At 49.9% G+C, this 25,139-nt stretch overlaps 1 protein-coding gene and 1 long non-coding RNA gene across 2 annotated transcripts in view; one reads left to right on the top strand and one right to left on the bottom strand.

Annotated features, from left to right (window-relative positions):
* Positions 1-6,189: 6,189 nt before the first annotated feature.
* The window catches only part of LOC119400153 (uncharacterized), a 34,059-nt gene continuing 15,109 nt past the window's right edge, over positions 6,190-25,139 (top strand). Inside the window, exon 1 of the mRNA XM_037667139.2 lies at positions 6,190-6,603. Coding sequence (XP_037523067.1) covers positions 6,193-6,603 — 411 coding nt within the window. The 5' untranslated portion in view covers positions 6,190-6,192. The remainder of the gene's footprint in view (positions 6,604-25,139) is intronic.
* Positions 11,093-13,268, bottom strand: LOC119400154 (uncharacterized). Its single transcript, XR_005185020.2, has 3 exons — positions 12,234-13,268; positions 11,964-12,107; positions 11,093-11,195 (listed from the first exon to the last, which is right to left on the bottom strand). It is a non-coding gene; the product is annotated as an uncharacterized LOC119400154 (long non-coding RNA).

The raw sequence follows: 25,139 nt of genomic DNA, 5'->3' as shown, positions 1-25,139 counted from the left end.
GTACATGTTTGTGTGATGCTTGTACTGCCTTAACTGAGAATATATTTTGTTTGTGTTATCAACTCTTGGCTCTGACTCAGTCTACATCCGGCGTTCGCTGGCGCACTAAAAGGACCTACTCTAAATTGTCCGCGCTTTCGTGGTGCGTTTCGTGGGGCAGCCCTTGGAATCTGCCCGGCGATTGCCTCCCTATTAAAGGGACGAGGGACAGGGGGCAAGGTTTCCCAACTCCATCCAGGGGCGTAGCCAAGAGGGAGGGGGGTTGGGGGGTTCAACCCCCCCCCCCCCCCGAAAGATTTTAATTTTGCTTGCGTATATACACGCACACATACAAACGCACGTACGAACATACATAAACTGCTTGAACCCCCCCCCCCCCCCCCCCTCCAAAAAAAAAAATATCTGGCTACGCCCGACTCCATCGGCCGTATATATATATATATATATATATATATATATATATATATGGAGAGAGAGAAATTTTAGGGGCGAAGCACCTTAGAACCTAGCTTTGTCGTCGACTCTCACTGTCCGCTGTCACGGTATATAGAAAACCGTTGCTATAGTGAAACGTGTTTATGTGAATAAAAAAAAGATTTACAATAGACGGACATGAATCATAATTGTGGCAAAACAATATAAAACACGTGCATTTGAGCAACCGGTATATAGTGTGTACTTGACTACAATGGACTACCATCAATCAGGCATTGTGACAATACAATGGGATCTAGAATGGTACTTGAACAAACACTCAACAATTTACACGAGAGGGCGCCGCAGCGAGTATGGATACGAATATAAAACGACGTGCGTTCCAGACCACACATTCTTCTTTCTGTAATGGATGCCGAACAGCATAAGGAACGTGAACGCGCTTGCGCCCGCGAAAGGCAACGTCGACGCAGGCAAGGCAACCCGGAGTTGAGGGCGCGGGAAGCAGCAGCTGATCGGCAACGCAGACAACGAGCTACCCCAGAGGTGAAGGCGCGGCAAGCAGCGGCTAAACGTCAAAAACGCCAAGCGGATCCGGAGTTGAGGGCGCGGGAAGCAGCGGCTGATCGGCGACGCAGACAAGCTAAGCTGAAGGCGCAGCAAGCAGCGGCTGCTCGGCAACGCAGGCAAGCTAACCCGGACTTGAAGGCACGGCAAGTGGCGGCGAAACGTCAAAAACGCCAAGTCATTTAATTTGTACATATATACACTCTATGTCACATTCGCAGTGGCAACGCGCGGCAGAGAGATACCGGTACCAGCGCCTCCTCTTTTTTTTTTTTTTTTTCAATGCCAGCCAGATGCACCACCCAATCTGACTGTTCACCACCCTCTCCTCTTGTCCCTTCCTACTAACCTCCGCCGGCTAGCGTTCGCGCCTGCTTTGCATTCGTGGCAGAGAGTACCCTTGAGGTGGCGCCTCACTAAAGCAGACAGAGAAGTGAATTTTAGGGGCGAAGCTCCTTAAGGCGGCACCCGTTCGTCCCTCGTAGTAGTGCGTAACCAGTCGTAACGCTAGTACCAGATCTTGACCTCCAAGGTGGTGCCGGTGGGAGATTTTTCCTGTGCGTTGTTGAACAATAAAAAATTCGCAGCGTGCGCGTTAACTAAAAGCCGAATTCTGTCTCTCATTCCCCATTAGCAGCCATTTGCATGTTCCAGTAGGAAACGTTAGTAGAAGTAGAAGTGTAGGTGTTAGCTAAAAGCCGACTTCTGTGTCTCATTCCCATTAGCAGCCATTGTTTACCTCCAAGGTAGTGCCTGGTGAGATTTCTCCTGTGCGTGATTAAACAATAAAAATTTTGTTCAAAACGCCGTTGATTGATGAAATAAACCAACGAAAGACGCCAGATGTTTTCTAAAAGCAAAACGAAAGAACGCCAGCTGCTTAACGAAAGACGCCAGATGTTTTCTAAAGCAATGGTTTTCTAAACAATGAAAATTCACAGCGTACATGTAAAATTAAAGTGAGCTGCAAGTCGTCATAACTCATCGAACCTTTAGTATAAACGCGCCCGATCTCACGTCGGTGATGATGTACTGGACAGAATTCACGGAAGATTCACGGTTTACCGATGAACCTCCGCAGCTTCGCCCACTCATCATCATTCACTCCGTGGATATGCTGTGATTTTTTTTTTGTTCAGTTGCGTTTTCATCCGTGGAGCGGCGGCTTGCACCCCTCTAAGGTCCCTAGATAAAACACCCCTCGTGATTAGGGCGCCTTGGTGGCAGCATTCCTTCATACCCAACTCCACTTTTTGACCCAATATGGCGGCGACGCGATAAATGGGTGCCACCACCCTGTGCGAACGAACGCTGTATTCGAGACGCCCTACTCATGTCCTCTCTGTTAGGCCCAATATGGCAACATTACACAAAGAGCTACCTCCACTGTTTGACCTAATGTGGCGGCGGCGTGGACAATGGGTGTCACCATAGAGTTTCCTAATATTGTAGGAAACTTTGTGCGGTGGCGGCGGTTTTACCTCGAGCCGCGAAGGAAGTACGAAGGAACAATCTGACAGACGAATGATATAGAAGAGGGACGGCGCGTCTACCACAACAACAGCGTTGAGCGCTCGGACGCACGTGTGACGCAAGCAGCCGTACCTAGGGCGTCTCAATGCCAGCGTTCCTTTATACGAAGGAACGCTGCCATCGAGGCGCCCTAGCCGTACCCTTTCTCTGGCGTCGCACCACAGAAACTGTCTCAACTAAGGTGGACCAACGGCTCCCATTGAGGAGCGAGCGTTTGCACTGACATTTAAAAAAGTCACAGTTTCGCCGCAACGGCGAAGCAATGATTGCGATAGCAATAAATTGTAATGTAACGCGAAGAACGGAAAGCAGCTCGAAATTGCCAGCGCATCGCTCGAGCCCAAAGGCACTGCCAAAGGACGCACGAAAAGAACGCACACAGGACGAGCGCGAACTAATGCGTCACAGCTCGACACTTGAAGCGCACTGCTCAAACATAAAGCAGGACGCACGAAACAAACGAACAGGTACACACAAGACGAGCGCGAACTAATTGTCACAGTTGTTACTTATTTCTGTTTGAACAGCGCGCTCCTTTCGCAAACGCGGCCGCTGCAGCGAGCGAAGCGCGACGACGCCCTGTAGAGCGAACAGCAACGGCGTTCGCAGGGGCGGGGCGACGATCTTCAAAAGCGCAACACGCGCGCACGTCGCGCCATCTATGTGGCCACTAAGAAAGCATGCTGAATTACATGGTGTATATAAATAGCTCGCCGTTAGCAGGCTGAGAGACGGTGCTGTCGTGGCCTAACGTCTAACGCGGCGGGCTGCAAAGCGAGAGGTCGCCCGTTCGATTCCGCGCGTCGGAAATAATTTCTTAATTATTTTTCTTTGTGGCCTTTCTATATATATACATACTTATACATATACGGTGAATGACGGCGACGGGGACGGACATTTTCCAGCCGAGACTGTCCATATAATTGCTATCGCAATAATAGAGGAGGCGTTGCCTGTACCATACCCAGTGTTTCGCCACTCGTCATGATTCACATTAGTGGAGATGCGGATTTTTTTTTCATTCGCAGACAGATTGATGCGATTTTTGATAAACAGGGAGAGAATTTGCTTAGCTGTGCTTAATAACATTGCAAAAGAAGTACAGTCAGTTCTACGTAGCATACACTGGGACGACCATACATATGCGTGTTATGCATGTAATAGTAATACAAGCAACGCTTTTTGTACATTACCCACACAACTTTATGCATGAATACAATTATGTCGATGGCGGCCTTCCCAGTAGTATAGATTTGTATCATTCCATGAAATTTCGTTGTGTCTAAAAGCAGTAATAATTGCGTTTTTAACGTAGGCATTAATGAGTGCACCTTTTCATTTTAATAATTAGTACTACCCTTTCTTGCACATATATTCAGGTTTGCTTATATTTTACTTTGCCCTTGTCGAAATGGTGTTTCTCATTTTATTGGCTATTTTATTGGTCAGTTGCATGATGCTTGTATACAGATGAGGGTCCCCAGTATAAATACTGAAAACGGGATTCTCAGTTAAAAACTACAACAATAGTGAATTTTAAAAAATGGCGGAAGATTAGCAGGTGGTGAACAAGGGAGATTGCGATTGCCCGAATGCGACTGCTCGACAGTATATCGCTTCACCTCTACGGCAAAGCTGGCTACTACACATTTCCAAGCAACCATCGCAGAAAGTCGCTACCGTCGCGGTAGCGTTTGTTTAGGTTTGTGCAACCTTTGGGTGGCTTCATGTTGTTTCGCAGGGATCTCAGCACACGTAACCATGACGTTTTAAAGCGAAGCTTTACATCGATTGGCTGCATAGGCGTGCGCGGGGTTCCTCATCAGGGGGGGGGGGGGGGTCGAAGGTAAAGTCCCTGGATATTTTTGGGAAAGTACCGTCTTTCTTTTAGCCGAGCCGCCACGCCGAGCACCCTCCTCTCCCGCCTTCCACCACCCCGCTTCACTGGCCGTCGCCCGGGAAACGCGCGCGCTATCAGTGTGACATAGCATTCTTGATAGGAAAGTCGCGCGAGCCGGGTTATAGGGCCGGCGCCCGCACGGTGGCCGTTTGGGAGAGGATATAGATAAGGTTTGGACACTTGGGAGAGGAGGGTTGGACACTTTGGAGAGGATATGGATGAGAGTGTCGCTATACTTTCTATATATTAAGGAACGAAGGTTCATCGTAGCGCCCCCCCTCCCTACTAAGTCAATGTATGGGAGAGACTTTGCGCCCCCCCCCCCCATCTAAGGTGACTAGGGGCGGGGAGGGGGGGGGCGCCCCCAGCGCACTCGCTTATGGTTGGCTGCCATGACGGCAAGCGCCCCTTCAGTTACGGCATAGCCTCCTCTGTAGGTATAGAGGAGGCTATGGTTACGGCCTTTGCGGATCGACGAAATTTAAAATGGCGGCGCACACGGTGTACGTCGCCATAGCAACAGGTACAGCAGCCGCGTGGCGCGTGCCATTCCCGCTCTCCTGCCGTGCGCAGCGGGTTTTCTCTTTTTACAGCGGAGCAATCAGGCGTACAGCATAGAACTCAGTGTTCGTTTCAATAGCAAAAACCACAAAACAAGCATCAAAACCGCATGATGGGTCATAAGGCGCCTGTGACCAATGAGAACACCCTCTCATGCGTTCTGGGTAGATATTAGGCTGCAACTGCTTTCGAAAGGGCCGCCTGACGTCATTCGAAGGCCTCGTGTGAAGTGCAAACAGCATAATAGGGAACCCAAGCTCAAGTTTGGGCGCGACGCTCACGCGGCTGAGCTATGCGCTACTGGGGGCAGACGCTGCCCGCGAAGGCGGTTTGTCGCCGGATTTGCCACTGGTGGCGGCAAGGACACGTGCGCGCATGCGCTCTTCATTCGGCGCACATCACTGCTATAGTCAGCATTATATGACGCACCACAGAGGCATTCCGAGAGGTCTGGGCGTGCGCGAAAGCGGGGGCGGCAGTGCTGAGGCCGTGGATGCCCCCAGTTGCGATAAGAGCAGTGGCGCCGCTCGACGTTGCTTTGGAAGCCAGATGATAACGGCGCCCGCGAAAAATGCGGAGCACGTTCCTTCTGCCCACGTGTTTCCCGATTTCTTATATAAAAGGGAGACGCTCAGTTCATTCTAAGACTGCCATGGGTAAACCACGGCGATTAGAGACACCAGAAGAACAGCGTGAATACAATGCTCGACGGAAGGAGCAAATTTGTCTTGCTCAACAACGTCGTAGGCAAAACCGAGCAATTCGCGCCCCCAGCGTAAGCGACAAGCCCGTCGAGACGACGAGGAGCGCCGTGAAGCAGAGAACGCTGCGAAAAGACGCAAGTATCACGTTGATCAGTTGGCCAATCTGATCAGTTACCCGACGAGGACGTTACTTTCAGAATGTCCCTCCGTCCGCCGTAGTCTACAGTCGAAGCGCAGGTGCAGAGCGAGCATAGCGCTCATATGGTTTAAGAATAGACCGGCGCCGCTCTAAAGGTGCTCGAAAACAAGCGCATCGATCAACAGATGACAACATGCGCAAACCCGTCTACTGAGCGCGCGTAGCGCGCACATGCTCCGAAAATAGACCGTTCGCGGGCGCGCCGCCGCGCGACGAACATAACCACATCGACAACGCAATGCTGCCAGGGGTCGATGATAACGGCCCGCTCTCCGCGCAGTCTCAGCACAGCCATGGACGAGAGTGCACGCAAGGCGCTGCTCGCAGCAACAAAGCGGAAACGCCGCGACTCCGATCCCGATCTTCGAGCTCGAGAAGCTGCAGCAATACGGCAACGCCGACAAGCAGACCCGAAGCTGAGAGCGCGGGAAGCCGAGGCTCGACGGCAACGCCGACAGCGAGCGAATCAGGCGACTAAAGCGCGGGAAGCGGCGTCGAAGCGCCAACGTCGACAGCAGGCCGGCCTCGAGCAAAAAGCGAGAGAAGCAGCTGCGAAGAGGCAACGCCGTCAGCAAGCCGGCCCCGAGGCGAAAGCGCGGGAAGCCGCTGCCAAGCGCCTACAACGGCTTATGCGGACGACGGGCGGCACCGATGCGCGGTTCAAGCGCGACTTTCTGGACCGGTCCTTCGGCCACGGCTGCAAGGTTTGCGATCAGCTTTGGTTCGACAACGCCCTCACCAAAATCGAAATAGTCATTTCACTGATAATTCACGACCCCATGCATTGTGATTCGCCCCATCATCGGCATTCCCTTCGTGGATATGCAGTGATTTTTCTTTGGTTGTCGCGTCTTGTTTTATGTGCCTCTATATGTGGGCGCGCGCTGGTATTGTTTGTGCAGCACGTGCGTGCGCCATGCACTGTTTTTTAGTGTGTTTGCATGCACGCAGTCTTGCCCACTTGCAATTGCGCGCATGTGCCTGAACATGACAAAATGAATTTCACACACGACACAACTAATAATGGCTGCACTTTATTGGCTTTATATCCGGAAACGTTGATTTTCATATAATTCGTGACGATAAACACACAGAAAATTAACAGAAGTGATCGCAGGAATCACCTTATCCGTCCTTGAAATGCGCCGATTCTGCATTTATTCGGTCTTTATTCCTTGGACAAACCCATCAGCTCTGCAGCCTTCCGGAATACTTTCAGCAGCCCCAATTTTTTAAGCGATGACGAGTGTTTAGCCGGAGACAAATGCAGAGCACACATTCAAGCACGCAGTTCTACGAGAGTTGCGAAAGTGAGTCAGCCATTTCTGAAGTTGCCCCAGTGCAGAACAGGTAATCCGCGACGCAAACGGCACGCTCACCTGTCGTTCTTTCGGAGCCGCAGCAAATCTTGCGGTACTTAACACGAAGAGCGGCGCACAAGCACACAGCGAGCGAGCACGGCAGACTACGAAACCTCAGTGCCGACCGCGGCATCAACGCCTAAAACGCACTGCAGGAAAGCCAACTCATGCAATGGATCTCTCTGCGCACACAATATAACAATGGCGTATCGTACAACACTGCAGTTTACATTCGTAGTTGTGCCGATAAGAACAATGGGAGGTGCAACGCCACGCTACCAAGACGAACTGTACACATCTGCATTGCATTACGCCCGTTACAGGCCGTCCCCATGGGTAGGCCGCGTGTGCAGCGCGCGGCAGAAGAAGAGGCTGCCGTACGCCAACGTAAGCGCGAGGGCGATCGTGCCATGCGTCGAGATGGACTGACAGCGAGACGAGGCGTCCGTGCGGTATGGCTCGGGCCGCCACCGCGAGAGGGGGAAGGAAAGAGAGGAGAGGGAAAGCGTACACCAGAGATTGTCTTACGCATACACAAAAGCACAGTGTAAGAAATGATACCCAAAGTAAGGTTCACGGCACAGAGTTTATGCTCCGTGCGGGTGCGGAGGCGTGAGAATGTAAACACAACTTGGACTTGCGAGCTCCGACGCTCACCACAGCCCTTGTATACCTTGCATCGGCAAAGGCATGCAGAAGCCATGCGTATCCGTCGACAATCCGATCTCAGCGTGCGCATCAAGGAGACCGAAGCCAGACGTCGTCGCCGCTCTGATCCCGAGGTTCGCAACCGGCAGAACGCGGCCAAACGTCAGCGACTCGACGCGGAACCGCCAGCAGCACGGAGGGACCCGAAGGAGGTCTGTGCGGAGTCACACTTGCATTTCTCGGCAGGAACCCCCTCCCCCCGCCCCCGAAATTTTTCAGTTTTGCTTGCGTATATATACACGCGCACATACAAACGCACGCACTAACATACATAAAGTATGGTTGACACCCTCCCCCCCCACCCCCCCCAAAAAAAATTTCTGGCTACGCCCCTGTTTCTCGGGTCCGTTGCGTGGTCGTTGCCTGCGGACTTTGATTCAGTTAGCGTATGGTCAGAGTTTCGCCACTTTTGCGTTCAACCAATGCCTTTTGTTCAACCATCTTTTAGATGCGAAGCAGCTTAAAGGGGCCCTGCAACACCTTTCTTAGTTGTATTGGAATAGTCTCATTATTGACGTATGACTCTTCACGAGTCATATGCCGCAAAAATTTTTCGAATCCGTCAAGTCTAAGTGGTGTTACCAAATTATAGAGATCACGTTCCGCAGCTTTCTCCCTCAACTCAACGCCGCGAGTGCGCGCGGAAAGCTAGGCAGCGAGTCGACGGGGGGAGCGCAGAGGAGCGAGGCTCCGCCCAAGAGCGCCGGCGGAGTGTTTTTCTTCATTTTTTTTTCTCTCTGACGTCTGGGCGCAACCACGTGGTCTGTGCCGCCACTTCCGGTCGGCTTGCGTCGTTCTCGTCGAGCGGAGTCGACCGCACTGTGTATCGCGCGTGCTTGAAAACTGCGCGTCGGTTTGGTAATGTTGGGTGTGCACCTCGAACGCCGTAGTGTTTTCATCGCTCTGCCAACCATGGAAGCAAACCTGCGCGCTCGTTTGGAACGAATGACAGCTGAGATCGGTTTCGGCCCATACTCCGATACACCGCCTCGTAAGACGGCACTGGCAGACGACCCCGAAGCGCCGCCATTACTGGACGCCAGCATTGTTATCGGAGACACGCTGCGCCCGTGCCTCGGTCGGTCGTGAGAACGTGCCGACGATGCAGTTCTCAGCTGACGAGGCAACACTCGAACGGCTGCCACTCTCAACGGCAACCCGCGATGGTCAAAAGCACAGAAATATTCACGTTTTCGGCACTGCGCATGGCGAAGAAAACGGAACCACGCAACTATATTCTAGGCACTATACACGCAACTACGAGCAGACGAGCTGTTGGTGAGACCGGAAGTGCTAATATTAATGTTTGTTCGGTGTTTTTAACGCGATAACATAATATAAACATACATATTATCTACTTATTGAACTCAAAATTAACAACGAAAGTAATAATGAGGGTGTTATCGTGATTATAACATCAGCCAATGGTGGAACTGCCGACAATCGCGTCATATTTTGCGGACTAATACATCATTTGTCGAGAGAAGAGGGAGCGATTTTCAGCTGACTTTGAGAATTTATTGTAAATTCCAGGCCGTGCGCATCGCTATAATATTTGGCTCGCGTGTTCTCGGGAGCCTCGACTACCGATCGGCTGCGCTTTTGGAGCATGCTCGAAAAGTGTTGCAGGGCCCCTTTAAGGCGGGGGCTAAGCAACCTGTAGATATGGGAAAAAGCTCAGGACCGTCGGATGGTCTTCGTCACCTCCAAAGCTCCTGGTAATTCCGAAGGACCTCTGAAATGGGTAGTAGTAAAGCCATACGTCAGTTCACCATATGTCTCCCTTTCAAAATCCAAAGTATGCATGTAAAGCCAATGTATGCATGTCGTATGCAATGTACAAAGAGGACTTATAGAGTGCAAGTCGCAGGCGTGAACTGCACATCTCACATAAAGGTATGATGACTGTTTAAAACCACTCTGTGCTTCCTCATCACCGCTTTGTTTATTTTTTCGTGCAATGAAGCGCGCAGGATATTTATAGCTTTGTTTTTTGAAATTATGTTAATCTCACCTCCAAGGGGCCTTGATTAAGCTTGCCTGTGAGCACGTAGCGCGCACCTTTAGCAAGGAGGTCTTTTGTTAAAGGGACACTAAAGGCAAATAACAATTTATGTCAGAGTGAAAGCCCAATGTATGACAACTTCTAAAACGGCAATATTATCAACAGCAGTGCCCTACTTACCGAGAAATTAAGCTAAATGTATCACATGATGAGCGCCACGAGTGGGACATTTTCGAAGTGATCCCGAGACGTATGGAAGTCGGCCTACAATAAATCACTAGTAATCAAACTAGCAGCAGTAAAAAAAAGAACATTCCGAGCATCAAAAGACGTAATAAAATGCTGTTTGTTCGTTTCCGCTTGATTCATGGAAAACAAAACATCCGTGGCGTTGCCATGGGGAACGGCGCGCGTGGTTCAAAGGTTCCGTTTTCGCCGAACTGCGCCTCGCCCGTCCCTCGCCCGTCTCAGTGGTAGTTTCGGGATCGCGTACTGCCGTGCGTGTTTTGCGCGCTCGTGAAAGTTGCTCTGACAGAAAGTTCGACAAAATGCCGCATGCTTGTGATATTGCCGGATGCCCGAATGGTGCACAACGCCACTGCTGCAGCAAAGAAACCGGTGTGTCCTTTCCCTGGGTGCCGCGGAATGAACCCTTACGCTCGAAGTGGCTGTCATGCCATTGCGCCAGTGTGCTAAACAGTCAAAACCTCTGCGTGTGTGCTCGCTGCACTTTCGAACTGAGGATTACGAGACCAACCGCAACTTGGTGAAGGCTTTCAATGTGCCCATCCGAGCAAGTCTTTGCCGCAGCGCCGTTGTTGCTACTGTGGGTCCCGCTACTTCTGCTCGGCTGCTACTAGTGTCGGCGGCCGCGCAGTAAAAGCGGGCAACGTTGGGCACGGCAGCAGTGACGTCTGAAAGTCGTATTTTCAGGCGGGAGATTTGAAGCGCGCTAACGCGATGCGGACCACTAAAAACGTGATTTTATTTCAAAATAAGCACTTCCTTGGCACAAAAGCAGCACTACGAGGTTTCTGTACCGCTATTTCAACAATCAACGTCGACTTAATATTCGCCTTTAGTGTCCCTTTAAGTCCAGGATAGATGTCAAATAAGTCACCCTCAAGGACTCCATTGTTACTTGCGATGCGAACATGGCTGTTCCTTTCTTAACGTGGTCTCTCTCTGTCAAGTCCAAGATATCGATGAAATCTTGGATGATCTAGAAAAGGGAAATGTTTATGTTAGACATCACTGTGTTAGTTTGTGCAAGCTAGCTCTTACATGTAAACGTTGACGCCTATAAAAAAGGACCTTTGTAGAAAGGCATAAGGCTATTCTAAACCTGATTTCTTTTTATGAAACGTGTGTCATTAAATGAAAGTGGAGGATAAGCTTGTAATACTAGAAATAACGCGAGCGGCGTGTTGCCTTCTCATCGACTTTTATTTACGTTATCTAGGATGGCGAAGTTCTAAGGTGTAAGACATTTCTTCGTCGTCTTTCTTTATATATATCTTCCTTCAATTACAAAGAAGTATATTTGAACGAGGCTTTTGTTGGTGTAAATGTTTGTCGGCGTTTAATATTTTATTTATATGCCCAGCACCTCAGTTCTTAATTAACATTACATATTGCTAATGTTGTTCAAAAGTTTTATATCAATTTCCTTGGATGCACTCGTTATCCCGAAACGAGGAAGCTTGACGTTCAGGGCGTCAAAAGGGTCATTTATCGTCATGCGGGTAAACGCGGCTGTCCCCTCGCAGTCTTCCAGGCCAGCTTGTTCGAGTCGCCTGCACACATCAAGGCCGATAGCCGTTGAGCGGCTAGGGGAAAGAAAACGTAGAGGGTGATTTTACTGCATCGCAAAAAGACTAAGGAGAACACTTTACGGTACTTGTTAAGTTTGTGTTTCACATGCGAAGAATTTGCCTAAATAATCAGTTAAGCTATGAGTTCTTTCAAAGACAGCCTTTCGTAATCTTACCTGTACTGCAAGCTTCACTCTCATTTTTCTCATGTCGGGGCAGACGTGTTCAGCGGTAAGCTTGGGAACAATGCGGAGTTGCTCTTTGCCGTCTACTTCCTGCAGAACTTGGTAGTGGTCATTGTTTATGCGATGTTCACCAATCTGTGAGCAAGAAGAACAGAAAAAAATATCCGTCAATCGTATGTTGTGCTGCGAATAATGGGAAGAAAATGTATTTGGATGGGCGCTGCAACAGTATTTATTGCGATATCGTACTGTGGTACCCACCATGCCGTCTTTGTGCCGAAGAAGATGGTTTCTAATGCATTTGACAATGTGGGGTACATCGCAAAGGAAGTAGAGGCTTTGATTTGTGCTGAACTTTGTGGTTTGCTGAGTGGAGCTTGCCCGATATGCCAAAGTTGGACCACATGGCTTTTTTGTTCGTGCTGGCGCGATCACTGATAACTGCGACGACAATGGCGTTGTGTTTGCGTAGCTCCACGATTGAATCAAGAACTATTTTGGCGAGCACGTGTCCGGGGGCTGCATTTTTTGTTGCAAAGCTTGCAATATAGGTTGAACCCATGGGTGGAATAGAGGCACGGACATTGCAACTAATGCATGATCAGCAGTAGCTGCTGAAACTTCACCGTCTCCGTAATTTGCGAACCCATCAATCTTATAGTGGTTTGACGGTTGAAAGCTACTGCTTGGCGTACCTTCATTTCGTCTATTACTAGTGTGCCGTAACACTGGACTCCTTTCGTAGTCTTCATCTAAGCTCCAATGCTGGCAAGGGAGAGCTTGTTGAAGCCAAACTCACAAGGCATTCCTCTTATTATTTGTCGGAGCCTAGTCGAAGTTGGAAGAGGAAGGATTCTCATTCTTGACATCAAGCGGTACACACGTGGGCTTGAAATCCTCAAGAGAAGGCAACTCAGCAGCCACCCATAGCCATACCGCACACCTCTTGAAGTTTTCGCTTTCGTCGACTGCAGTGCTGTCCGAAATGCAAGTCGCTGCAGTGGCGGAAGTTCAGCTAAAACCTTGTTCAACAGTGCATTGCTTGGATCTGATGACATATTTCTTTTCAACCTTAGCAGTTCCCTCTTGTATTTCTCCCGCAGCACTGTTGCTCTTATAGTCTTCAGCGCAGATGTAATAGGCACGTACTTGCTCTTTCTTGAACGTCGTTTCTGCCTGCACTGCAACTTCTTTTTTGCTTTTTTGCACTGAACGCATATGGCTTTCGCCGACAGCACTGCACATGTCTTGCTTCTCCATATCCTCCCAGACTTGACAGCTGTCTTCGAAGTTGATATTGGAAGACTCCCAATGAGATGAAGAAAGGGCGCTGCGTCGTTCAAAGTGGTAAAACTGAGTTTGGCACATTCATGAATGGTGTAAGAGGATTCCGGCACAACTTTTCCCTTAGCAACCACGGTCGAGTTTTTGTTTATAATGACTGCTCTTTCAATAGAAACCACACGACCAATTTCTTCAAGTTTGCAAAAAACAACACGCTCCTCCATGTGCTCAGGGTTGCCACTGACTTTCGAGTAAATGTCGCCAAACAACGAGCAGAAAGTCGCCAAAAGTCGCCATTTTTGTAGAAATTTCGCCAAAAAAGTCGCCATTCTAGATGTGTGCGGCATATCCTAGTAATAGGAATTTCCACTGATGTATAGCCCCGTAGAATACAGTGTCATTCAAAGCCCTTAAAGTATATTGACATTTCTCAATACCAGGCGCATCGCCCCTTCACCATGGGAGTGCTGGGTGTACCTGGTTCTCCGACTAGCCGCAAGATGTGCGCGGAGGCGCGAGTATGAAAGGATAAAACGCTCATGATATCCTTCCATCCCTGTGCGCTCGTTTCAAAGGTAAAAGTGTGGTAAACCTTGGGCGAAAGCCGCGAAGGCGTTGTTTGTAGACAGCTTTACATCCCCTCATATGAAAAAAAAAGGATTAACAGGTTTATTGAAAGTAGTAAGACAGAATTCTTACAGGTATCGTTCATTAGTGAGTCTTATACCTTTTAGTGTGAACTAATATGATACCGGACGCCACTGTCCCTTTCATATATAATCACTTATATCTACCCGCGTCAATCCAGTGCGTTATAATTGAACAGGTAGACATTGTAAAATGTTATATAGCAATTGTTTTCTTTGCACACGCTCACCGAGAACAGTAGAAAATGCCTGAATAAACAATTTTTTATTGCACGAACACCCGCGTATCCGCCCATCGTCGCTGTACGAGCTCGATTAGAGGATACTGCAGCGGTGAATAGGTCGCCAAGCTATTCAGAATAGTTGGAGCTTTGGCGGAACAAATGGCCGGAACACACGACCAACCCGTCATCTAGCCCCTTCAGAAGCGAAACTTTAGCGAAGCTCTGAAGCATTTAGATGAATCTAGATGAATTGAGTTAGAAGCATCTAGATGAATTGAGGAGATACACACGAGTTACAGGACGGACATACAGAACGGCGCGTAATGTGCACCTCAAAACCCAGAAAAATACAGAAAATAGTGCCGCTCATTCGTTGGGAAGGCACTGAGCTTAGGATGCATAACTCAGCGGAGACCTAAGCTGAAAATCGCCAAAAATTCGCCATGTCGCCATTCATAATTTTAGGTCGCCACGGGCCTCTCAAATTCGCCAATTTGGCGAAAAGTAGCCACCATTGGCAACCCTGCATGTGCTGCACACACCATGCTACATACATGGGTAAATCTTCTATGCCACCGAACCAATGTTCACCTGTGGAGCTTTCTTTCATGGTGACTTCCATGCTTTCAGCATTTGAGGCAGCCCTATTTCCACGTTCCAACATTTCCGCGCACATCTCACTTTCGCTCCGAAAAACTGACGTAATGTCATCTTCGGTCACTAGCACGCTTGCTGCATTTGTGCCGACATTTTCTACACAAATCTTCAAAGCATGCTCAATGCAATTCACGAAATGCCGCGGTACCGCACCTTTCTTTGGCCCCCACCGTCCTCGCGGAATCGAGTCCGTTTGGCCATTCACAACATGCTGGAAGGAGGTTCAAATGTCCGCTACATCAAAGTGAAGGTCACAGATATGTTTTTTTTTTTTTTGCGTAACTTTGAAGTTTGCGCGTCATGTCGCATTGCTCAACTCCCTCAGCACATTCGGTTCTTTCGGTGGTTTGAAAAAGTGTCGCTGTACGAAGGGCACTTCATTTGACGTTGCCGACGTGTATCCACTTCGACAGCCTGGCACAGCACACCTCGGCATGCCGACCGTTCTGCCGAAGGGAGCAAAAATCTACCGCGAATAATTGTTTGTTTGGAGTCACCGTCTGCTTTCTCTCCAGAAAGCAGAACCACGTAAACGTTGTCGTCTGCTCTGGCATGGTTTAAATTTAATGAACAAGGTCTGTTACGAAAAAACGAGCCGCACCTTTTATGAATATTTCATTAGGTTACATAACGATGAGCATTCATCTTTATTGGCAGCAGAAAAAAAATTACACCATCTCCCACTAAAGGGAACCATATGGGAATGCGAAGCAGCGCATGGGTCGACTTAAAGTTCCGTTCATCACGGGCACCTTGCCCGATGTTAACGCGTCCTTGCAAGTCGAGCACACCATGGATTCACACGCCACGCGGGAGCACGTGGGTTCATCGCGCGTCTGAAGAATATCGTTCCCCGACGCCATCAAGTGATTGCTGAGAGAGTGTAAGGGGGAGAGGCGACAGCGCCCGAACGCGCTAGCGCGTGCCAGCACAAATGGTTGCCGAGCGGACGGTCGCCAATGGAAGGACGGAAACAGCCACGAGCAAAAGCTGCTTCACATCTAAAAAAATCGTCTGCAAGCGCACGCCGTGAAGCCGCGTCGCTGCTTCGTCTGCTCCGCGCGACGCTCCGCGCGACGTAAACGCGCGACGTAAACGCCGAGCAGCGGATCCCGAAGCGGCGCGGCAACGCGAAGCCGAATCGAAACGTAAACGCCGAGCAGCGGATCCCGAAGCGACGAGGCAACGCGAGTCGGCGGCAAAGGCAACGAAACGCTCGAAGCAACTGCTGCAACCCTGCAACCCGGGACCGATGGCGCGAACGCGCGGTTCAAGCGAGATTTCCTCGACCGGAGCTTCGGCCACAGCTGCAGTGTGTGCGACCGGCTTTGGTTCGATGACAAGCTGACCAAGGTCGGCAACATCCACAACGAACAACACCGGAACGCGGTCGTCGGCGTGCTGCGACAAGAATTCGGACCGGCGAGTAACAACGACGGCAACCACGGTGAATTCATGGTGAGCTCAACTTGCAAGTGCCCGTGATGAGCGTGACCAACGGCTACCGCTACCCGGCGAAACCCGAGGTCCTCGTTCTCTTTGTACTTTGTACATCCTACCGCAAATAATGCGTACGGTTATAGTACGGTCTCAGGCGTGGATGTTGGGGGGGGGGGGGGGGGGGGAGAAAGGCGATCTTTTATCTTGCATGTTAAGGCGAAAGCGTTTAATGGCTCATACTTTCGGCGTCCGTATCCGTACCATGATCCGTACCCTGTAACTGTGCCAGCTGTGGTAAGGTGGCCTGTAGCTACTGTGCTACTGTGGCCCCTCCGCCCGCTCTCAAGAGTATTTCGACAGCGCGTTGAAAAAGTCACGTGGTACATTTCTCCGCGCGCGGCGGTCGCGGTTGCCTAGGCGACGAAGACGCGGCCGCGGCGGCACTCCGACCGTCGTTGGTACTGCAATCGTTGGGTTCTGCGACAGTGCCACGTTTCCTTTTGTTATTACGACGTATTCAGTGGGCATTGCGATGACGCAGTAACTGCATGAGCTGCATGTCACAGCGCACAAATGCAACATTCAAGGATAAAATTTAGCACAGCTTCACTGATTTGGCGTCGCGAAGACTGATGAAACTGCGGAGCTGGTGCCTTTTCCTTGGCTTTGGGGTGCCTTTTTTAGGGGCGAAGCTCCTTAAGGCGGCACCCGTTCGTCCCTCGTAGTCGTCGTGGTCGTAGTAGTGAGTAACAAGTCTTACGCTTTGACCTCCAAGGTGGTGCCGGTGGGAGATTTCTCCTGTGCGTTGTTGAACAATAAAAAATTCGCAGCGTGCGCGTTAACTAAAAGCCGAATTCTTCTGTCTCTCATTCCCCATTAGCAGCCATTGGCATGTTCCAGTAGGAAACGTTAGTAGAAGTAGAAGTGTAAGTGTTAGCTAAAAGCCGACTTCTTCTGTCTCTCATTGCCATTAGCAGCCATTGTTTACCTCCAAGGTAGTGCCTGGTGAGATTTCTCCTGTGCGTGATTAAACAATAAAAATTTTGTTCAAAACGCCGTTGATTGATGAAATAAACCAACGAAAGACGCCAGATGTTTTGTAAAAGCAGAACGAAAGAACGCCAGATGTTTTTCTTAAAGTGTAGTAGTAGTAGTTGCATGTAGCCACCTCGCCCGATCGTCAACGGGCGAGGTGGACCGGCAACGGCGCGAGGACCCTGCCGTACGAGAGTTAAATCACACTAAAAGACATACTTTGCGGGCGATACACTCTAGTGAGCTTTCAACTTTTCGTCTTAATGTACATGATAAAGAAATTATTTCTACGAAAAACGCAAGGCACACCTTGAGCAATATGTTTGGTTTTGGGACGCTAAATGGAACCATGAGGCGATGCGAAGCCGGAGCACTTGCACGATCGCGTTCCGTTGGCTTTCGTTGGGCATGCTACCGACCTCGCGTCGTGGAACGCGCGTCCTGTCTTCCCTCTAGCCTTGCCTTTAATTCGCACAGGGCGAGCGGGGAATGCGGTCGCTCTTGGCGCTCTTTCGCTCGGGAGCGGACTTCTTCCTTGCATTTCACCGATCACAAGTGATAATGAAGGGACCACGTAAACCAACAGTACAATAAAAGTTTGATGTTTAATATATACACGATGTTTCACACTCTTTATATTATGTACTGGGCGCATTTCACGGAAGAGTTTCACGGTTTACAGATGATTCCCTCCGTAGCTTCGCCCCACTCATCATCATTCACCCCGTGGATATGCTGTGATTTTTTACTAAGTACTATTTTAGCTGTCGATATAGCGACGACAATATTACGCCGCTAAACGGTCCCTGAGCTCCTGCTTTGGCCACTCGCAAACCAGAATCGGATTCCCTTCGTTGCTGAGCGGCCGACCGTCTCCCCGATGAGCTTTGTCGTACAGTTGCCGCGACACGCCTCCCTCACTCGAAACTCAGGGTCGGCCCGTCGTCGTTGGGCCCATGCTCTAGCAAATTCCCATCATATTTCCCGCCGCGCCGCTTCTTCTCCCGAAGACAGAACCTTGTTCCGACAGTGCACGCTTTCGTACTGCTTTGTTCACGCGGAATTTATTCTTGCAGCAACAACGAAATGAAGCAGTGTTAGGGCTGCTAAATCAAGGTGTGCGGCCTAGAGGTGGGGGGTGCTCTTGTAAGCTAGCTCTGTGCGAGCAGTCCGTCCGCATTACAACACCACAATTATTAAGCATGATATGCAACACGAACTGACGGTCGAATGTCAACAACAAGCATGCACGCTAGCAATAAACAAGGATAATGAAGATGTTCGTCTATCCTAGCCTCTCCTAACTCCATCGTACTGTATGCGTTAGTAGTCGGAACACCAAGCCCAGCTTTTCACTCTGCCGAAATAACATATAACACTACCGCAGAAGGGGAGCGTATACTATCGATACGACGGCCGCAGCCACCGCGACTACGCATCTCGCCGATCTCGCTCGCCTGGCAACGGCCAGACCCACGGCCGGGCTAGACATCACGCGCGCGCTCGCTTGAAGCGCTTGAAGCGCGCGCGTGCAGTCTAGCCCTGCCGTGCCAGACCAGAGAACACCCGCCAGACCCCCGCCAACTCCGCGCGCGCAGGCAGAGGGCAGCACAGCCGCACAGCGACGTGTATCACGTGAATTTTTCAACGCGTTGCGCAGGGGCGTAGCCAGAAATTTTTTTCGGGGGGGGGGGGGGTTCACCATACTTTATGGATGTTCGTGCGTGCGTTTGTATGTGCGCGTGTATATATACGCAAGCAAAACTGAAAAATTTCGGGGGGTTTGAACCCCCCCCCCCCTGGCTACGCCCCTGGCGCTGCGGAAACTCTCCCCGGCGCATAGCAATGTTGCGCTGCCACGGCTGTGGCCTCTCCGGCCTCTCCCCCTTACGCTCCCTCAGCAATCACATGATGGCACAGCACAGGGGCGGCGTCCGTCCGTCCGTGCCTCCTTCGCACTCCCTCAGCAATCACGTGACGGCACAGCCAGCGCGGCAACGCTTCTTCGTTAGACGTCTTGCTGTCGGATGGCTCCCAAACGGCCCGGTGATGATTCCACAGCAAGCGGTTGGGAGAAGCGCCCCAAGAAGGTGGATTCTCCCGGTACCAAACGCCAGAAGAAGAATGAGCGAACGCGCATGCGGCGGGCTAGCATGTCACCGGGCGTCAAGGCCAGGGAAGCGGAACGGAAGCGACAACAGCGAGCGGCCGCGTCACCGGGCACCAAGGCTAGGGAAGCGGAAAGCGGCAGCAGCGAGTAGCCGCGTCACCGGGCACCAAGGCCAGGGAAGCGGAGCGTAGACGGCAGCAGCAAGTGGCCGCGTCACCGGGCACCAAGGCCAGGGAAGCGGAACGAAAGCGGCAGCAGTGGCTGCCGTCGCAACCGGGTCCCAGTACCGACTACAGCAACACACCCAGTACTCCTAGTGCCAACAACACTCCTCGACAGCACTCAGCACCCAGGATACTGCGCACGGCTGCCACAAACAACTTCCAGAAGCATTTCGTGCAGATCCCGTTTGGAGCTGTGTGTTCAATGTGTGGTCGCTTGTGGTTCGCCAACGAACTTAGCAAGGCCCCACAGCAGGGGCGGCGCCAGGATTTTTTTACTGGGGGGCACCCACGACGAGTGGGTTCCTTCAGGGGGGCAGGGAGGCTGGGAACATATGCATTGTATTTTGACTATGCTTGCTCTTGGGGGGGCAAAGTGGGGGCAGGCAGAAATTTTGGGGGGGAAACTCCCCACTGGCGCCGCCCCTGCTCGCGATCCTCGCCGTGTGCATGCAGCGCTGACATTAGGTCCCGAAGCTGAAGAATCGGAGCCCATGGACACTACATGCGCTACCGGCGAAACAACCGACAATCACTATGTACATTGTCACTGGAAGCAGCTTAGTGACATTTCATGCTATTTAGCGCATGAACTCATGGCTTGCGTATAATGTGCTACACCAGTAGATGGTAGCACCCATGGGGGACTTTAAGCGCCCAAGCTTTCAATATTAGCTCTTGGCAAATGCTGCTTTCGAAAATCGACTTTCAGACAGTCAATAACCGACTCTCAATCAAGCGAACATAGCGGTGACAAAACAATTTTCCGCGCATCACTGTCATGCGCTCTCTGGAATCGGGCTAGCAGACGACGCGCGAGCGTCTCGATCAAATAGCCGCGAAAGACACGTGCCTGCGAAATGGGCTGGCTGCCCAGAACGACAAGTCCTTCATGATTCCAGTTTGCAAGTTTTCATTTTACTTTAAACAACGCGAACACAACCGAAAACTGAACCATATAGCAGCTTCGTATGCAGCCACGGCATTCGTTTCCGCGAGCGACGACGCGACGGCTGGTCTACTACGGTGGCGGCGCCCGGCGGCTAAAAGCCGCACTAACGCCGACGGTCGGTTCCCATTGCGCTCCGCTCCTTCGCCCAGGCACAGAAAAATAGAGGAGGCGCTGGTCAGGTACACTGAATATATGTTTACATATGTGCACACGTTTTTTCTTTATACTTCACTCCGTTACTTTCTTAGTGATCTGATGTACCCGCGACCCTAGACAAAATTATATGCAATGAAATATTATGTTTTCCGTCGTTGAGTAAAAACAACACAAATATTGATTAATACTCCTTATCAAACGATACATTGGCGAAATATCCTGCACATGGTTATGGCGCTTAAAAGTTGACTCTTGTAGAGGAAATAGTGATGTTCTTTATTTTCATGCGCAAAATGAAAGCATGCCAACTAAGTTTGCCTGAGTTCGCAAGGTATACATATAACAAGAGCAGTCGCCTTTACTTCTTTGGAAATGTCTCGTGACGCAACCGATAAACAATGTAGTCCCGTTGAATAATAAAAGCACTGTGCATACTCTACATGATTATTAGCAAAGAAAAGGATTCTTTTCAATTCTTGATAACCACGCGATGAGTAAAAACCCGGAATCATACCTGCTGGTGGAGCTGCTCCTGGTCCTGCTATAAACAGTGAAAATTATGATGAGGATATATGTCATAGGTAGTATTAACGCAACAGTATTAGATGTCTATGCTTCAAGGTCGTGCTAGGTTCAAAATGCATGGTCCCAAAAAATAAAAACCTACGGAAGCGTGCAAGCTGCGCGTCTACTTCGCAAACTTCGTCTTTGCGCCGTTCGAGTGACAGCAGCGCAGTGGGATTGCAACGAAGGGCTAGACGCATGCTCCACAAGGGTCCTTCGTCGATGGCCCATCCAAGTATACATGGTCTAGACGGGGGGAGACGTGCGAGTCACGTTCGCTTGTAATAGGGGCCAGACCCTATTTTGCTGCTGCTCGTTAGATTGTGGGTTGCTGGACTGTTGCTGAATTTTGAGAACTCCTTTTCCCAGTGCCTATACATCGCCGCGTAGGCTCAGAAATTCATTTGACATCACTGTGTGTCTACCTAGATTTTCGCCTTCACATTTTCAAAAAGTTCTAAGCATTCCGCATAATTTTTAAAAATATTTTCCAAAATATTTTAAATGGAAATGCAATAACTTGTTCAGGGACACTAGTCGCTGCTGAGCTTTGCAGAAATGAAGGGAATTCCTGCAGCGGGGGATCACCACATAAAAAACCGACGTTCAACTAAAAGAAATCACTCAAATTCGCACATGAGAAAAGATACACACTATTCTCCTCGTTAATGGATATGTTATCACGAAAGTTTCAGCGACAGCGAAAGGATTAGACTTAATAAACCTTCCGCACGCAGGTTCGGCCAGAGGCACAAGATGTCTGCCGAAGTTTTACACTGTCGCGCCACGGCGTATTCGTAGCGCGACAACGCATATGATTAGATTTTAGCAGCAGTAGCGTTTAGGGCAATGCTAGCAGGCATCAAGAGAAACGCCTTGCTGTAGGATATCGGGCTTCTGCTTGTGCGCGAAAGGGCAGAGAAGCATTAAGGGGGCCTACCACTGCGAATCCTCCGGGAAATATTTCGGAACCGACAACGGCGCATATTGTAATAGCACAATAATTTATTACAATATATTAGGCTACTTTAGTACACACAGGCCCAGTCTTGCGCGCAACTAAACCTTGTAGGTCTGTGTGTGTAATCATTTTCCTGCAAGTGTAACTCGTGCGCAAATAAACCGCAAAAAAGAAAAATAAATTAATATCTCGGTGCTGAACACGCTCAGCTCATAATGAAGTGTTGTCTAGTTGACATACGTTTGAATGCCAGTAGACGTGTTGGGAAAAAAGTTAAGGCAGCTTCGAACTGGTGGTTCCAAGCTTGAAGGAATAGTGCGGAGCTGAGTAGCTTCCCTTCTTCCTCTTTATTTTTCTCTTTCTATCTTCATCTTTTTCTTTTATTTTCTCTATTCTTTCTATTTCTTAGGGGCGAAGCACCTTAGAGTCTCGGCTCTAAGTAGTAAACGGGTATGCGGGTCTGTAGTAAACGGGTATGCGACACAAAAATTGGGTAAATCCCAATGCTCACCACCGGTCCACGCTCTGCATATTATGAGCTTAGGAATTAAATGTTCATCATTACTGCCAATGAAAATTATGTTTCGCTTAGCAGGGGTGTCAGAATCCCGACAAAATTTACCAAGCCGCTGAAGTTGCTTTTCTAAAACCATAGAAACCATGATTCGGCCCTCCCCACGTTTGACGTTAGTGAGGCTGAAACACCCTTGCCTACATTCTTTGCACCTCCCAAATGTATTTATATTCTTTTTGTCTGCGTCTATCTCTATTTCTTTCTACCTTTCTTCCTTTCATTCTTTGTTTGTTTCTTTCATTCTTTGTTTCTTTCTCTTTTTTTCTTGATATATTTCTTTCTGTTTTATCCCTTTCTTTCTCTTTCTCTATTCCTAGCTTCCTATTTTTATCTCTTCCTCTTTCTGTCTGTATCTTTCTATCTCTTTCTTTGATTGTCTCTCTTTCTGTATTTCTATCTCTTCCTTGAAAACAAAGAACCCAGACTTCAATAGACACGCACACAAGAAGAGAAGAAAGACGACGACAGACGCTGGGGACTAACAACTGTTGTTAATCTCAGCGTGTGTGGTCGTCTTTCTTCTCGTCTTGTGTACGTGTCTGTTGGAGGCAGGATTCCTCGTTTTCAAGCGATGTACCAACAGATCAAACACCAAACTATTCTACGATATATCTCTTGCTGCTTGTTCGGCTGTCTTTCTCTTTGTTTTTTTTTTATTTCTTCATATGCTATGGTTTACTCTCTCCCCTCCTCTTCAACCTCAAATCTCTCCTTCTCCCCTCACTACCCTTTCCTCCCATTTTGCTATACTATACGTTACAGCTCTGATGTATAGGTCTAGTGTGGCCGAGGTTCTGAGGCTGTGCTCGGCTGTGCTCGGACCGAGCTCGGACCGCCGAGCGGTGCCCAGCTCTACCGTGCAATGTTCCAGGCTTGGACGTTGCGCCCGGGTCCCTGAGTTACCGCACCCGAGATGTGCCTCGCGGAGGTCCTGGCTGAGGCGAGAAAAGCCGGTTGCTGAGCTGCCAGACCGCAGCTGTGTCGAGCAGCACTCCAACACGGCGCAAATCGTGCCGTGCTGGACGGAACCCTCCCGGCCAACCGCTACGCGTGAATGGTGAACGAGACGTTCGAAACGACAGACGAGGCCACGTAGGTCTGAGCATATCCTGGACGCCGCTACCGCTGCTCGAGAACTGTGAGCTCCAGATCATGGTACTCTTACCACCCGTTTTTTCCTGTGTGCTATGGTGGACGTTCGGGCGGCAACCACACCACCGACTTCGCTTAATATCCTAATATATTGTAAGCGCATTTAATGCACTTCATCGTTCTCATTTGTACATAGCCATCATCATCCCTGTTCTTCTTCTTCGTGGTTCTGTGCCGAGGCAGACACTGGAATAAACGGTTCTGCTGGCGTTCTCTGGTCCGGTCGTCCTGCGTCTTTCACAGTGGTGGAGGTGCGGGGTATCGATCCCAGTACCTCTCGCAGCGCTCGGTAATCAACGCAGAAACGGACGGAGCCATCTTTTTTCTTGACTAAAACGACCGGAGAAGCCCAGGAACTGGAAGAGGGTCGTATTATATTTCGTGATAGCATGTCGTCAACTTGTTCTTCGATTACTTTCCTTTCCGACTGCCAAACACGATATGGCCGACGGCGTATAATTCCTGAACCGTCGGTTTCAATGCGGTGTACAGCCACGGAAGTATGGCTCAGTGTTGTGGTACAGCTGTCGAAGCAGGCTTTGTGCTTATCTAAAAGCGCCAGTAGCGCTTCGGACTGTGCAGATGTCAGGTCGGAACCAATCACTGCTTGCAAAGAGGAAGAACTCGAACCTGAAGCTGGTACTGGTGATGAAGACGGGCAAAGTGCTGCGACGGAGATCAGTGGAGAGGCGTCTATCGTCGCTACGGTCATCCCCTTGGGCAACAGCATGGATTCTGCAGTGGTGTTGCAGACAGGCAAAAGGGCGCAGCCACAGGACAACCGGAGAAGACATGAGGCGACGAGAATTCCACGCGAAGTGCAGCGAGCAGAAGGGCCAACTAGTGCGTCACCATCGGCTACTTGGCTAGATGTGACAGCTACCACGACTTCGTGACCAGGGCGCAGGACGCAGTCTTCAGCGACAGCCAAGTTGAAAATCGAGGGTGACGGGGCCGATATAGATGCATCCGTTGTATCCGTGATGTGAACGACGCTCTCTTTACACGATATAACGGCGGAGGCAGAATGTAGGAAGTCCCAGCCGAGGATAAGTTCATGAACGCACGTGGGCAACACAATATTTTCAGTTTCCTATATAAATGTTGAAAGACGACTCCCTGCCTGTTTTTGCGCCGATGCACACTAACAGAAGGGCCCGAACCGTCCCAAACATCACACTCATGAATTG

This window comes from Rhipicephalus sanguineus, chromosome 7 (genome assembly GCF_013339695.2).
Source record: "Rhipicephalus sanguineus isolate Rsan-2018 chromosome 7, BIME_Rsan_1.4, whole genome shotgun sequence".
NCBI classification, from domain to species: domain Eukaryota; kingdom Metazoa; phylum Arthropoda; class Arachnida; order Ixodida; family Ixodidae; genus Rhipicephalus; species Rhipicephalus sanguineus.
Note: the sequence above shows the minus strand (reverse complement) of the source record. Positions and strands in the feature narration are given on the sequence as shown.